The sequence below is a fragment of the Empidonax traillii genome, unplaced genomic scaffold (genome assembly GCF_003031625.1).
Source record: "Empidonax traillii isolate 1590-97213 ecotype Southwest subspecies unplaced genomic scaffold, ASM303162v1 scaffold213:size761030, whole genome shotgun sequence".
Classification (NCBI taxonomy): domain Eukaryota; kingdom Metazoa; phylum Chordata; class Aves; order Passeriformes; family Tyrannidae; genus Empidonax; species Empidonax traillii.
This window is the reverse complement of record NW_020955406.1, coordinates 100,729-115,308: the sequence shown is the minus strand read 5'-3', so window position 1 is coordinate 115,308 and position 14,580 is coordinate 100,729. Positions and strand designations below refer to the sequence as shown.

The following is a 14,580-nucleotide window of genomic DNA, read 5'->3' as shown; positions in this document are numbered from 1 at the left end:
CTCTCTCATTGCCTTTGCAAGGGAACGAATACCATTGTAGTTCACCAAAGAAAAATCAATCCAGGCAAAATATTTTTGTGAGGGGAGAATAAAGAACTGGTGTTCAGACATCTGCTTTGGGAGAGGAACTGCTGTTACTCCCATCTGTGAACCAAGTGAGACATACTTTGTCAAGGCAGTAACTCAATTAGCAGCCTGAGGGTATTTTACTAAAAGGAAAAGATCAAGAAAAGTGTTTCTTCCTGAGTATCCCGAGAACCTCAATCTTTCTTTAATTGACTGCAGTACATTCTGCAGTGTGTTAAATCTCTTAGAGTCTGAGGAATGCTTGCTTTTCTGTATTTTAGGTCTCCAGCGTCGTAGACTGATTCCTGCTCCGTTGCCAGATGCTGCCTCCCTAGGAAGAAAACCCAGTGTCACTGGCCAATGGGTTGATCTGCCACCTTTGCCAGGCACTTTAAAAGAGCCATTTGAAATTAAAGTTTATGAAATTGATGATGTGGAACGATTACAGCGGCACAGACAAGAGGAAACTGAGGTCAGCACTTATTTTACATATTTTACAACAACTGTAGACAACTTAAATTACAATATACAGACAGAGTCCTTGCTTGAATGCCGGAATGGTGTTCAGGAAATTGATTGCAATTAAAGTACTATAATTATTAATTTTACAATTCATATGTTGGGGTACTCTTAACACAGAAAATGAAAATTATTACTGTCTAAAATTAATTGTGTCTAACATGACTGATGGTGTAAATGGAAGTTACCAATGAATACATTATGAGAAGACTTCATAATCTTAGCCTGACTGATGGAACCTTACAGACTCCCTCAATGATAGGGTCATTAACTCTTTATGTAGATGACAGAATTCTATTAGATCAGGGATACACTGAGTTTAATTTACTTGTAATTGGAAAACACTTCAGGTAATTCTGTTTTGTAGTCAAGAATTCTATGTTCTACTGATGCCTTTTTCCCATTTCTTTCATAATAGCCTTTCCAGGATGTTGAGAAGGTAGGAATGCTTTTAAGAAAATAAGAATTCATCTGTTTTAGTATTAACTGTAACTCTAACATTATCATTAGGCTGTGTTTACAATTTTCACTGCTGGAAAAAATATTTATCTACAACCAATAGTAATTTCAGAATGTATTAAAAGATGTTTGCCAATTCAGAGAAGTGAACAAATGCTCAAGTGATGTAGCCTGCTGATCTTCTACATTAGAATCCATTAGTGTAAACTTCAAATAAAAAAAACCCCTCAAAAAGATAAAACTCGCACCAACCCCACAACCAAACAAAACAACCCACATGGTAACTCCTACAAGTAATGAGCTTGTTGTCAGACTGTTGAAAGTCAGCAGAAAAAATTATGGAATGGTCTTTTCTGTGTCTTAAAAGGGTCTGATGTATTTCCATACCAAGCTGAAGATATTAGAAAGGCGCCAGCAGCGAATCAGAGAAATAAAGGCAAAGCATGAATTTTTGAAGGAAGAGTTGGAAGAGACAAAGTGCAGGTTGATGATGGATCCAAATAAGTGGAAAGAAGACTGTAAGTATTTTGCAAAAGTGGGTATGATCAGGATCTAACAGATTTTCAGCATGTCAGTAGTCCGACTGAAAAACCTGAGCACCTGCTAAGATATTTTGCTGGATCAAACCCTAAAATAATCTGTGACTCAATCTGTGTTTCTTTAATACGGGGTTTGAAAAAAACCCATCCTCCAAACCAACCAGAAGAGAGCATCAAAGTGGTGCAGAGACACATTGTGATGCTTTTTAATAGTAAATATTTATAAAATCTTTTATCCTTCTTTCTGAAGAAGGAAAAAGTTGTTCCCATGGCCACATTATAGCTGGGAAAATAAGACATGAGATTTGTTCACAGACTGAGTGATGTGCTTAACTGAAGTCTCAAGGTAGAGTTCTGCATCTGCTGAACAATGTGGGGGGAAAAAAAAATCCGAGTTCAAGAAAAATTAAATTTTACTTTGCATTATTGTCTCCCTTGTCATAGAGTAATGTTTTACGATGAGCTGTTTCTCTTACTCAGTAATTTTTTTGTCTGGCAGTTGAAGTGGATCCTGATCTTGACAAGGAGTCACAGGAGTACCTGGAGGCACTGGAACAAGTGACAGAAGAACTGGAGCAGTGTGTTAATCTGTGCAAGTCACATATCATGATAGTGACGTGTTTTGATATTGGAATAACAGATGTGCAAGATGGAGTGAGGGAAGTGGAGGTTTGAAGAGAGGTTTTTCAAGGGACTGAAGGAAGTGAAGCTGGGTCGTCCGACATGAAGAAGTAAAGAGATAAAGTAGCTGGGAAGTGAAGGAGGAAACGTGAAGACTAAAAAGCAACAATGAATGTTGTAAGAGAAAGAAACAGCTGAGGGATGGGAATGTTCATAAATCATTTGGTGCCTCAACGTGACCTGAGCTGTACAAAGATAAAAGTAGGATCAAGTATTGCTTCTACCAGATGGAAGTGAAAAAATTTAGTACAAACCGTGATGTTAATTAACAAACAAACACCATACAATGGAAGTGCCTTTAAAGTTCATTTGATTTTCATTTTTGTATTTGGTGCTACAATTAAAGCCAGCAAACCTAAGCAGACCACAAAATGTATTCCTACAAAATATTTTATACTGTATAGTGTATTTATGACTATATGTAAAAAACAAACAACATTGTAGCAAAAGCAATAAGTAAATTATGTTTTCATACCTGAACTTGCCTTCTTGTTTCATAGAAAAGCTGTTTTATGTAGCAGAATTAAAATTGTATTATAATTGTTTTCTTGGTTAGGGTTCAAGATATTTTTATGAACATTTATCTATTGAAAAGGAGTATTATGGCATTTTGAGATGATTGTTTTACCTTCAGGTTTTGTATTATTACTTTTTCAGATCAAAAGAAATGTTTGTTTTCCATTTTATATATACATATATAGATATATATTAACTGCTTACCTACTTCCTTGGTTACTAACCTCACTTTTCACAGACCTGGTCTTTTTTGGAGTTGTAAACGTAATGTGAGGAAGGCTACAAAGGGCACTGTGGTTTGTTTTGGTTTTCTTTTTTCCTCTCTGACTGCAGGAATTGAGAATTATGTTTATTACCAAAACCATAAAACAAACAAAAAAAAAGGAGCAAAAAGTTTTTGTAAATGTTAAGTTAGGTCCATATTTTTATATAGTTTTGACTATAAATATAGCATTTGCATTTTGAACTTTTAAGACAAATAGTATATCTTTTTACAGTTTTTCTAAGGAAGGCAAACCCTCAGGATCAAGTTTATACATGCTGCATGAGATTTGTGCTTTTTTGAAGGAGGCCACTTAAGTGTGGAAACTATTGATAAATTGTTGCCAAACAAATACTTTTGAAAAGGTTTAATAGTGTATGTAATACCACATTTCATAACGAATCATATTTTCTAATCATCTTCCTTTTTATCGTTTTTTCAAATCCTTTGTATAAATATGTATTATAACAGCTTGCTTCAGTTTTTATCTGTGAATAAAAGATACATCTATTGTTATGAGTCCTTTTTGCTGTGTGTGATTTTCATGTTCATAAGGGAGAGGATGGCCTGTGGTACACTGTATTAAATGTCATATTACATTGTCTCTTTGCCCAAGAGATATATAAGTGGGAACAGACTTCTGACATTAGTCATCATAAACCAATCAGGAAAGAGACACAGAACACCAAAGGGTAAAATAAATAGTGATGATAATACTTAGATTCTCTTAGCACTTTATACTTTACAGAACAAAGACCTGCAACTCATGTGCTTGTTTTCCCTGATCAGAAAAAGCAATTAAAAATGGGTCTAAAACCATAGGAAAACTAGGAACTGGAATGAACCCCTGGGCCCCAGAGGTCCATCATGGCAAAACAGCTACATTGATTTTTCTCTGACGCTGCTGTGTTAGACAGTAGCTGTGCCTGATCCTCAACTCACTGATGCTGTCTGGAGTCACTCCAGGCAGGGTTAATGTAAAGCTAATGCTTCTAATGACATCACCTCCAGTGATTTTTTTTGCAGCCATTTGGCCGAATGCCCCATAATGTGTGAAATTTCCCCCTCCCTCTTTTTCTCCCCTTATGTAGCCCTAACAGCATGGCATCGATGCACTGAGTTTTCTTACTGTCACAAGAGGCTTGGGAGGGAGTTAAATTCCCTCTCCTCATTCTGCAGCTGGAGAAGTGAGAGAGGCAGAGCAAGAGTTTGATGCTTAAATATCTTTGTGACTTTGTATGGGTTACAAAGGGTATCCAGAGATTTATCCTGGAAAAGGGTGCACCATGTTTGCTTACTAACATTTGGCACTGTGTCAGGTTGTACGCAAAGGAATACGGCATCTGGAATTTCTGGAGGATCCCCCTGCTGATACCCTTTAATACCAGATATATTTATTAATGTGTAAATCCCAGCTATATTTACTTTGTGCGCAGAAAGCCACAGTTCTTCCAAAGATAGAATGAAACCCATGTAGCGATTCAGTTGTGGATTTTTTTCAGAGCAAGGATCAGATAAATAAATGCAATCAAAATAAAAAAAGGAGCAGCATGGTGAGGAGCAAGTATTTATTAGCAAAAGGGAAAACCTCCACAAACATAAGGGCAAAAGGAGAATGTATTCATGAGGAACTCTGCACTTGGTGTTACGTTCTGCACTGGTGCTGTTACACCGTTTTCTGGAGATGCACGTTTTAATGGTGCTGCAGCAGGATGAGTTGACCTGTGGTGCCCCTGAGCCCTGGGCACAGCAGCACTGGGCACACAGTCTTTTTCAAGCTAACCTGTAATGCCCTTCTGAATGGACACAAGAGGTTTTGTTTCTTTTATTGATTTACCAGGTATTTTATCCTCTCCTAGGAGGTCTTCATTGTTTCTCCTCCACTCTGGCAATATTATCATCCTCTGAAATATAAATCAAGCTACTAATCATCCATCCCAATTTTCATAAACCTGATGATTTGTTTTAGTGTTCCCCTATATAGTGTTTTCTGATAAGACTTGCATCCTTTGATACTTTCTCCTTAATTTCTGTCTATGGTTATGTTTGCCACAAAGAAGCAAATGAGACACTTCAGGGCTGCTTCGTTCCAAGTCAACGAGGCTATAGCTTGCATATTAAATGCATTTAGCCTCTGGCTTGGGGACAAAATACAAGCCTGAGATGCAAAATAAGGTGAGGCACTGATAGATGAAATACAGAGTTTTCCCTATGCAAATGCTGTTCTTTTTGGTAGTTGTGGATAGTAAATTATCTTTCCTACCTTAAGGCTTCAGGAAATATTCCTTTCTTTTAGGTTATTTTTGCAGTTTTGTCTGGTTAGAACTTATTCAAATATATACTTAGCTTATTATTCAAGTCTATTTTGCAAAAGGCTTAATTATATCAGGTTATAACGATAATTGCAAAATTAGGCTTGATGCTTTATATCATTCCTTGTCTATTGAAATTTAATGATTTAAAATAGCCATTAAATTGTATGCTGAAAGACCTGATCATGTTGAGCTTGTTATGGTATGATATAAAACTTTAGAAACCCACTGGCTTTGGAGATTTGCCTGAATAACTTTTGGCAGGGATAGTTCACACTAGAATTCTTTCTCCCTTGCTTGCAGTTCTTCCCATGAAATCCCTCACCTTCTCCTTGCTGGTGCAACCCTAAGTCCCTTTTTGTCCCAGTTTACCAAGCAGCTCACTTATTTCCCAAAAAGAGGAAAGACATGTATTGACAGCTACAGGGTTTTTTTAACCAATGCAATGGTGACTCAAAGCTTAAAGATAGATTTCAGGGACACAAATTCCCTTTTCCTCAAACCCCAACTCTTACCAGGTTTCACAAACCAGGAGGCCAGAGGTGAGCTTGCTTGCATGTGAGGAAAACAGAAGTCCCCACATGGTCAAGCATGTTTCAGGAGGAGATAAGTATAGACTGGAACAGAAATCAAGTGAAAAAGGAGGACTCTTATGTGGTGACCATCTCGAGAAAGTGAGGAGAAACTTCTGGACACAACCTCCATGCTTACTTTTGCCTTTTCCCAGCCAATGGTCATGGTTCAATACATAAAACTACTCCTGGGGATTTTGACTCCCTTGTCAGGATTTGCAAGTTGGGTGGATGTGTTGGAGGAGTCAGTAGCCAGTTCTGTAAGCTCTGCTAACCGCATGCTAAGCCACGTACATCGGTAGGGACATTGCTACACTGCCAAAACTATTTGGAATTGCAGTTACTACAAACATAGATTCCCTATAGAGAAATCAAATGCTCTTTAGACAAAAATTTATTTAATATATGTGTCAACCCTTTTTCCATACAGTACTTCTGATCTAACCAGTTCCAGCTAAGGCAGTTCTAGGACACTGTAACTGTAGTATTGAAGCATCAGTACTACAAGAGAGAATGCAATAGAAATATGAGATTATTTGTTCTTTTCTCAGCATACAGAAAGCGTTTCATTTATTTCTATTTCAAGGTACCCATGTATTCTGTTTCTAGTTATAAACACGTTTTCCAATCACTTGCATTTTATTTTTAAAGTTATGTGTGGAACATAACTCCAGATGCAGCTGTTCTATAGTGTGGCTATAGGCAGGGTTTAAGGCAAAAATGTTAGCTATAAGATGACCTCTGTATCAGATGTCCAAGCTGGTAAAAGTGGACACAAATAAAAAATGTTGCCATATTTGGGCCCCAATTCACTAGAGCACTTAGGCACCTGTTAAAGCAAGCAAGTAAATCTGTTTTGTATCCAGCAAAACACTCCAATTTTGGCTTATATCCCATTGACTTGGATTTTTTTTGCTCCAGGGCTTCAGATGGTGTAAATTGCTTTAGCAGTGGTTCAGCAGAGCTACGTTGACATTCACTAGATGAAAATTCTGCTAAAAATATTTTACTTATCAGTGGTATTTAGGAGAAAGGAAAGAATAGTTCTGTTGATGTGCAATGATTTCACAAGGGCAAATTAGAAAGCAGAAACTGCCTCCCAGGCTGCTCCTGTATGTAGCATCCCATGGCTTCGTGCAGAATTTGACTTGCAGAAATATGCTTGTGAAATACATAGAATGAGACATGAGCCCTGACAGCGTAGGTGTTTGGGGAGATTTATTATCAGACCTGAGGGGAGCTGCCTGGTGAGGGGGTGTGTTTGGCATGTCATTAACCTTACAGCAGCTTACAGAGGAGCTTCACTCATTATTTCCCTTCCCAAAAGCCTCCCCACAAGAGAGGGTGGGTGGGACAGCTGAAGAAGGGTGGCAGGAGAGGGATGTTTCAGAGCAACCCATGCAGGGACTCTAGGTGATGCACACTTCCTCTGTGACCTGTTTTCACCTTTTTTGTACATCTTTTGCTTCTGACTGTTGCTTTCAGCTTGAGATAGGTCATTCCTGGGTGTGGCTATATATTCCTGCGACCCCCATGTGTGAGAGAAGGGCAGGTGTCCCTTGACTACGTCTCAGTGGGGGATGGACAGTAAAGAGATGCCCTTACAGCAAATGCAAATAGCATTTCTGCCATCTCTCTGCTGCATCAACACTCAGTAGCAAAATTCACTTGCTGCATTTCTGTATGGATATATTCTATTGAGAATAGGACCTTTCAAATCTTGGTGGTAAGAAGGTCTCTCTGAGACAGTTTCTGTTTGTTTGATTTGTCTTCCAAGTGGACAGCCCAGGCCCTGGAATGAGCAAGTACAACTTTATTCTGCTAAGGTTTTGCTTCATCTATTTCTTTAGTGTAAACATTTCCGTAGAAGCTTCCTATGAGGTGGGGTAAAGGATGGTAGTAGTGCACACTCTGCTGCTGTGCTCCCTGGGATGGCTGAAAGAGTTTGTTTCAACTTTTGAAAGACTTGGTTTTGGAGCTGTACTGTTGACTTCAACAGGAGAAGAGAGGTCACTATTTAATTCCTGGCACTGCTGGTATTAAAGCAATATTAGGTGACCAGAAGGAGCAAAGCCTTCAGTTCCAAAGTAGGGGAAAAAGCAGGTTCATGCCTTCTTGTTATCTTGCTCTTCTACCCGAGGTCAGAGGATTGCCTTAGATTCTGCCCTTCAGAGTGTCAGGGACCTAATCAGGCTGTGGAGCTCCTGCCACAGCTCACGTGACTGCGTTTAAAGCACATTTTAATTGATCTGACCTTGTATAGGAAATACCTTTGGAGTCCTCATATGCTGCTCTCTGGGAGGCAGACACAGTGCTTCAGGGCGCAGGCGGTAGAGAAACAAGCAAACGTTTTAGAGTTTGGCCTTTGACTGGAAAAACTGACTTTTAAATATTGGCTCACCAGGACCTTTGTCTACTCCTGTAACCCGACCCTCCATTTGTCAGCACCTGGCACAGATTCACTTACAAATGCTGCTTGTTTTGAAGGATGCCACTCATTTTGTTGTACATTACCATTTAAATGAGTTACATTTGTACCTAAAGGCTTCAGTCTCATGGGGCTAAGTGCTGTATAAACACAATTTTTTAGCCTAAATAGACGGGGTATGAGGAGAAAGGACAAAGTGCACTACTATGTTTCCCTTCAAATCGAGCACGTAACGATTCTTAAAAATATATCTCTCACAATGTCCTTCTCTGAGTACAGAGCAAAACCTGCAGCTGAAAACCTTTAGCTGAAACCCTGCAGACCCAATGGGATGCCATTTTCAAACTGCTCAGTTTTCAAAGTGAAGGTGATGTTACTTACGCAACAGGAAATGAGGGAAAGCTTTGCTTCAGCTTTTGGGGAGAGAAACAGAAGGAGGAAAACATAATAATATACACAAATACATCCACAATGGAAGTACATGCCAATACATGGACTGTGCACTTTGCAAAAGCCATGCATTCTGGGCAAGCACAAAGGAGTGGAGAAGACTGGGGGCAGCCATGTGCTGTTCCCCTCTTTGTATCCTTGGTCACATTTATGCTCAGCCTCATACCAACCAAATCATTTGCAAAACCCCTATGTATAACTTTGATGCAGCAATTTTCTAAAACACTTTTGCAAACACACAGTTTCTCTGTTTTCTCCTTTTCCCATTTAACTGCTCATTTTTGTATCATACTTTTCATCACACTGTTGGGTATAGACATTAAGCTGTGATAATTACTAAATCCAAATTCAAAAGCTAGAACTTCACACTGATAGGATTTTTTTTTTTTTTGGCAACTGTTGAAATAATACATATACACCACATATCCATGCCCCAAAGAACTCCAGCAAGACAGATTCCAATTGCATGGGATTCTGTATATAATGTCCAGTAGGCAGCTGAGGGAAGTGTTGAATGTGGAAACTAAGTATTTTTCTTAGTTTCAGAGCTTATTATATTGCCCTATTTACTCTTTGGAAAAAAACAAAATGCAACCTAAGGTCTGGTATATATATTCTTGGGGTGCCCTGGAGCTCTCTTCAAAGGTCCTGTGACTGGAAAAATTCTCTTCTCTGGTCTGGATGTTGAAGTTACTTGATGGGGCTATCCTTGATAGACAGCTGACCCAACACTTTCAAGTAGCACCAAAGCATTACACTTTGATGGCAAATCTCATTTATTTTTCCTTTAAAATCGAACTAGGGAAGCTATTCTGATTAACTCTGTAAGAAAAGACTTCCAGATATACTGACAACACACTGACTGGTCTGCCATTGCAACTAAGCTCCCTTTTCAGGCATGTCATTTAAATACAGGATTGAAAGTTTTTGTAAAATTTACCCTTCCATGGTGCTTATTTGATGTGCTATTTTAATCACTCATGTTACAACATCAGTTAACCTAATAGATAGGTCAGTATCAGCTGGGGATATGGCTAGGAATCTTGACTCTGTGTGCACCAGGTGTGCAGCTGTGCACTCCTTGTCCTCCAAGGCCTTTCCCCATTAGCAGTGTTAATAATCAGGCTGGAAATGAGCACAGCAATCTGAGAGCACCATATGCAAACTAACTGGGAACCTTTGGAAATGCTAGTGCCCTGCCTTTCCTTCCCAGGCAAGAGCCTCTCTCTGCTCCTTGCATGTGTACAGCTGGTTAATAGTTTTCCAGCTGAGGGTAAGTGAGGTGTAGGGCTGCTCGTGGCACTCGAGGACCCATGCAAGTTGTTGCATGCATTTGAAGTGGCTTCCCTTGTGTTGCTATTTACACAGAGCTCCTGATACTTTGCAAGGGGTGATTTAACTGTGGCCTCCCACAGCAACACGCTGCACAGGCAGTAGTTCTGCTGTTTGTACGTAAAGTTTAAAGTGTGGCAATACTTCAGCAAAGCCAGTGGGGCTCTGTGTTTACAAAGGTGTTGCATCAGCCTTGCCTTTGTTGTGCTCTCATCTTATCAGAATGTATGACTGATGAGTTTTGCCAGCCTGCAGGGCGTTGGCATGTACTCTTCTAAGGAACCTGTTGCTGCTTCTTTTAATTTCTGAAGTGCACCCGCGTAGGCTGGGGAGAGGGTAAGTGCATGACTGAGCAGCTCCTCTGGTTGACACAAAGTATCTGTGGCAACCAGACTATAATTCCAATTCTCCTACTAGTTCCCAGTCTCTGAGAAGGCCCAGGTCTAGTTTAGCAATGTCACCCATGTCAGTGCCAGCATGACAGGTCCCTATGGGCCACCTGAAACCTTCCAGGTTTTGTCATATTGCACTGCTGTTGCTGTTTCTTGTACCTTACGTTTTAAACCATTTAATATCAAGATGGGGGCTTTGTTAGCATTTACATGCATCAGATGAGGATCACTCCCATGCCCAGAGGGATGGGAGACTGATGAAGAAATAACAGATTTCGCTGTGCATTTGGAACAAGGAGTGAAAAGGCTGTAGTCTATTTGCACGCAGAGAGGGGAGCGGTCACCATGTGGAAGGACTCAGCCTTGTACTGCAGCCAGCTAAAGTGATGACTTGACAGCCCTGGCAATATGCTGGTGACTCACCACACCTATCAATCCAACAAGAGCTGGAGATTTGCTCTGTGCAAAAAGAAATTGCTCTTTTTATTTGCTTTATGCTGATTTTTGCCTTCTCTAAGAAGCGTTATGAACCAAAGATAGTGGCAAGATGTTTCATACCTAAGCAAACAGGTTTTTTTTCCCCACATTTTGTCCAAACCTGAACTTGTCCATGGGCCTTTGAATAGAAATGCAGTTTGTTTTTTATATTGGGTGTTTCAGACATGTTCTGACTACATCATAAAATAACAAAAGGAAAACTGCAGAACATTACAACAGAAGAGAACCTGCGGCTATTAGTAACTCCGAGTTAGTTGTTCTCCATTAGATCAGTGCCATTCCCAAACACACCAGTAATAGACTCTATATCAAAACTAAAGCAAGAGAGCTTTGCCTCATGGTTCGCTCTTCAGGCTGTGCCGGATACCTGGCAGAAGAAGCAGAGAAGCACAGTATCTTAGGGACTTACAAACACATTCTCTCCATCCCCTCCTACTAAAGCTGAGCTCCAGACACGTTCCCAGTGGCAGTCCCAGCAGACAAAAGGTAGCGTGTGCTGTGGCTAGTGCAGAGCAAATTGAGTGCTGGCTGCTTGGCCAATTGCTGCTGTGGGGACTGCGAGATGCCTGACTTGTGTCTGCCCTTCCCTTGGTGGAGGAGTTAATTTCCTCCTCTATCTCACTGCCAGTTTTCATGAAACCCTGTGAGAATGTAATTGTCACTGAGATTTCTGTCCTTGGTCAGATGTTTGTTGTTGGCCAATCATCCTCCCAGTTACTGGAGAGAAGGGGAAGGGCGGTGAGAAGTGTAGTGCTATTGAATAAAATGGCTCAGCAGTTAGATGCATTCCTATGTACAGTATGTATCTAAATAATTTGCTTTCACAGCTAAGTGTGATATTAGAACAGAAAAATATACAATGAAGCTACACAGTCCTGAGTGATTCAGTGGCTTGTCTTAAACCTGAGGTCACCTGCTATAATGAGATACATCTGAAATAGGATTTTGCTTCTCTCAGTAAATAACACCTTTCTCTGCTTAATTCCCAGGAATGAATTGTAAGTAGCTGAGAAGAGAGGATATTGGTGCAGGTGGTTGATCTGTCCTCAGTGGTGTTAGAAAAGCTAAAAGTAACTCTGTACTGGAATTTGCTTACAAGGATTTCTTACAGCTCCAGATTCTGATAACAGATTACACTGGCACAGCTTTACCTGAGAGTACACACAGGTAAATGTACTTGCATCGGTACTGATGAAGAGAGGATTTAGTCCTCAGGCCTTCATTCAGGAAAGCACCCATGTTTTAGAAAGGATGCTCACACACTGGCTTAGCTCACTGCCATGCTTCAGAAAGCACTCCTCTAATTTACAGGCTTTGTGTGCATTATTGAAGGGTGGCGAATTAACTGGAGGTGAAAACAATTCTAGCACATTTCTTCAGCTGCTGGCAATACATGTAACTCCATTGTCTTTAATAACAAGTGCTAATTTTACACCTGTTAAGGACTTGATAAAGAGCAGCTTGGCAGTGCTGTGCCTTCTGGGGTAGATAATGAGCCATTTTGTGTCTCAGAAACCTGGCTTTCTCACTTACTTGTGCTGGCTGAAGCATTACAAGGGTGAGATGTGGATTTTATTTGCTGCCAAGGCTCTCATATTATTATTCTGCCCCTTCCCTTGCTGCTAGTAGCCATATGGGTCACTCTTTCAGGAAGAGGCAAGCACTGTATTTTGTCTTAAGCCTCTGTGTAAATGGTTTGAATGGCTTTCTTGATCTGTGTGATCAGTCTTAATATGAGAAGAACATTTGAAAATAGTCTTGACTTGTACATATCTTTGCCTCTAGAAGTGAAGGCAGTCCTGCCTCAGTTTGGAAGAGCTGGAGTGAGAATATTTGAAGTCACTAATTGTACAGGCCATCTGCTGTGGAGGGGGAGAGCTGAAAAATGGTAGGTATTGTCTTAAGTGTGCATAATCCAATTTTTTTTGTGAATGCAGCCTTTAATCACCAGTCTTGCAAAGTGAGGCATCTGCTTCTGAATTTAAGTAGCTGAGACTAATCAGACTAATTCAAGTCTTTCTGCAATAGTCCTAATTGATCAACCTAATATCTTTGCAAAAAAAAAAAAAAAAAAGGAGAGAATGGCTGTTTATTTTTGTTACTCTTTACAGTAAGGAAGATGAGTCTTTTAATCACTTCAATCATGAAAGTTGATGTAGAATTTTGTTTACAAAATACACCTGTTCTCATTTGTTGCTACTTCAAAGCCTGCACTGTGCTTAAAGGAAAAGAAGGTGCTGACGTGTGTATTTCCTACCCGAGTTCTCTTATTCTCATCATAGTGCAAAAAGTTAAGTTAGCTTGAAACACAACTTAGCCTGAAGTGGATGTGAATTATTCTGATGTAAATTGTTAGTTTGAACTGAAGTATTTAGTCTGAGGAGAAGTTTTCATTTAAGGCTTTTCTCATGTTTGCATGCCATGCCAAAATACTTTTCAAAGCTGAGAACCCTGCTATGAAATCATTAGTATTTAGGTGAATAGTACATGCATGCAGCAAGCATTAAAGCAAGCTGTTCTTAGAAGAGTGCCATTGAGGGTAAACTGAGGAAGAGCAAAGGCACACAAATTAGTGAGGCAAGTAGGTTGTAGTCTTGGCTCCTTGTTCCTTACTCTGGCTGTTGGAAGATTCCCTACATCCAAGAGCTATCAATCCAATATTGTCTGGACCTGCTCAAAAGTTTTGAATCAAATGCGGGAACATTATTTACAGGACAAAAATGTGCTTCTGAGGAAAGGGTACTCATCACTGTAAACTAACAAATCTGAATTCTGCTAAACTTGCCTCAGGTAGGAATCCAATGATATTTTTACAATTGGATATTGTCACGTTCCTGGAGAAAGTTTATGTGGATAAAATGATTAATTTTATTACGCACATAGACACACATTCAGGCAGAAAACTGTGGTAGCAACAAAATTGCATTGCTTTGCTTTGTGATCTTGTTAAAATCAGGTGGTTTATTTGCTGGTGTTGAAAGCTAGAACAGGCCTTCCTTACAGCTTCAGATAAATCCTGACATTTCACACAGGCCTCAACCCTGGGCAGATTATTAACCCTTGAGTGAAGTCTAATGTATAGTGAAAGTTATTCATATACCTGAGTCTTTATCTTAATTGTCTTTTGCCTACTGTATTAGAGAACGGTTTACTGTGCCAAGGGCAGAAAGCCCTCTCCAATCAGCAGGTGCCCAGGCCTCTTTCTTAAAAAGCATGGAGAATGGCTCTCCTACTGTTCTTATGATGGTAACATAAGAAGAGAGGAAACCACAGTACTGAACAAAGCAATGAGGTAATGCCTGTTGGTTTGTAAAGCTATAGAGGAAGATAATCAAGGGAAATGGCAAGAGTAATCCAATGAGAGTTAATGTAGAAAAAACTGGCATTACACGAAGTCAGAAACACATGACAACTTCCAACTCGCTTCATTTCACTTAGTTAATATTTTGCAGAGTGTTTGCATGTGTAATGCTGATCAAAACTAAGATCTGGTCCATGTAAGCCTTTTACCAGGTAAATAAATCAACATCTTCCAAAGAATACTTAAGCATAGA

General features: G+C 39.7%; 1 protein-coding gene across 2 annotated transcripts in view; it reads left to right on the top strand.

The window, feature by feature from the left end:
* The window catches only part of KIF26A (kinesin family member 26A), a 101,271-nt gene extending 97,713 nt beyond the window's left edge, over positions 1-3,558 (top strand). The window contains exons 13-16 of one of the 2 annotated variants that reach the window (XM_027887532.1): positions 348-538; positions 1,004-1,024; positions 1,412-1,562; positions 2,083-2,258. In XM_027887532.1, coding sequence (XP_027743333.1) covers positions 348-538; positions 1,004-1,024; positions 1,412-1,562; positions 2,083-2,258 — 539 coding nt within the window. Of the gene's footprint in view, positions 1-347; positions 539-1,003; positions 1,025-1,411; positions 1,563-2,082 lie in introns of both variants that reach the window. The other variant, XM_027887531.1, reaches the window with a different exon arrangement.
* The last annotated feature ends 11,022 nt before the right edge of the window (positions 3,559-14,580 follow it).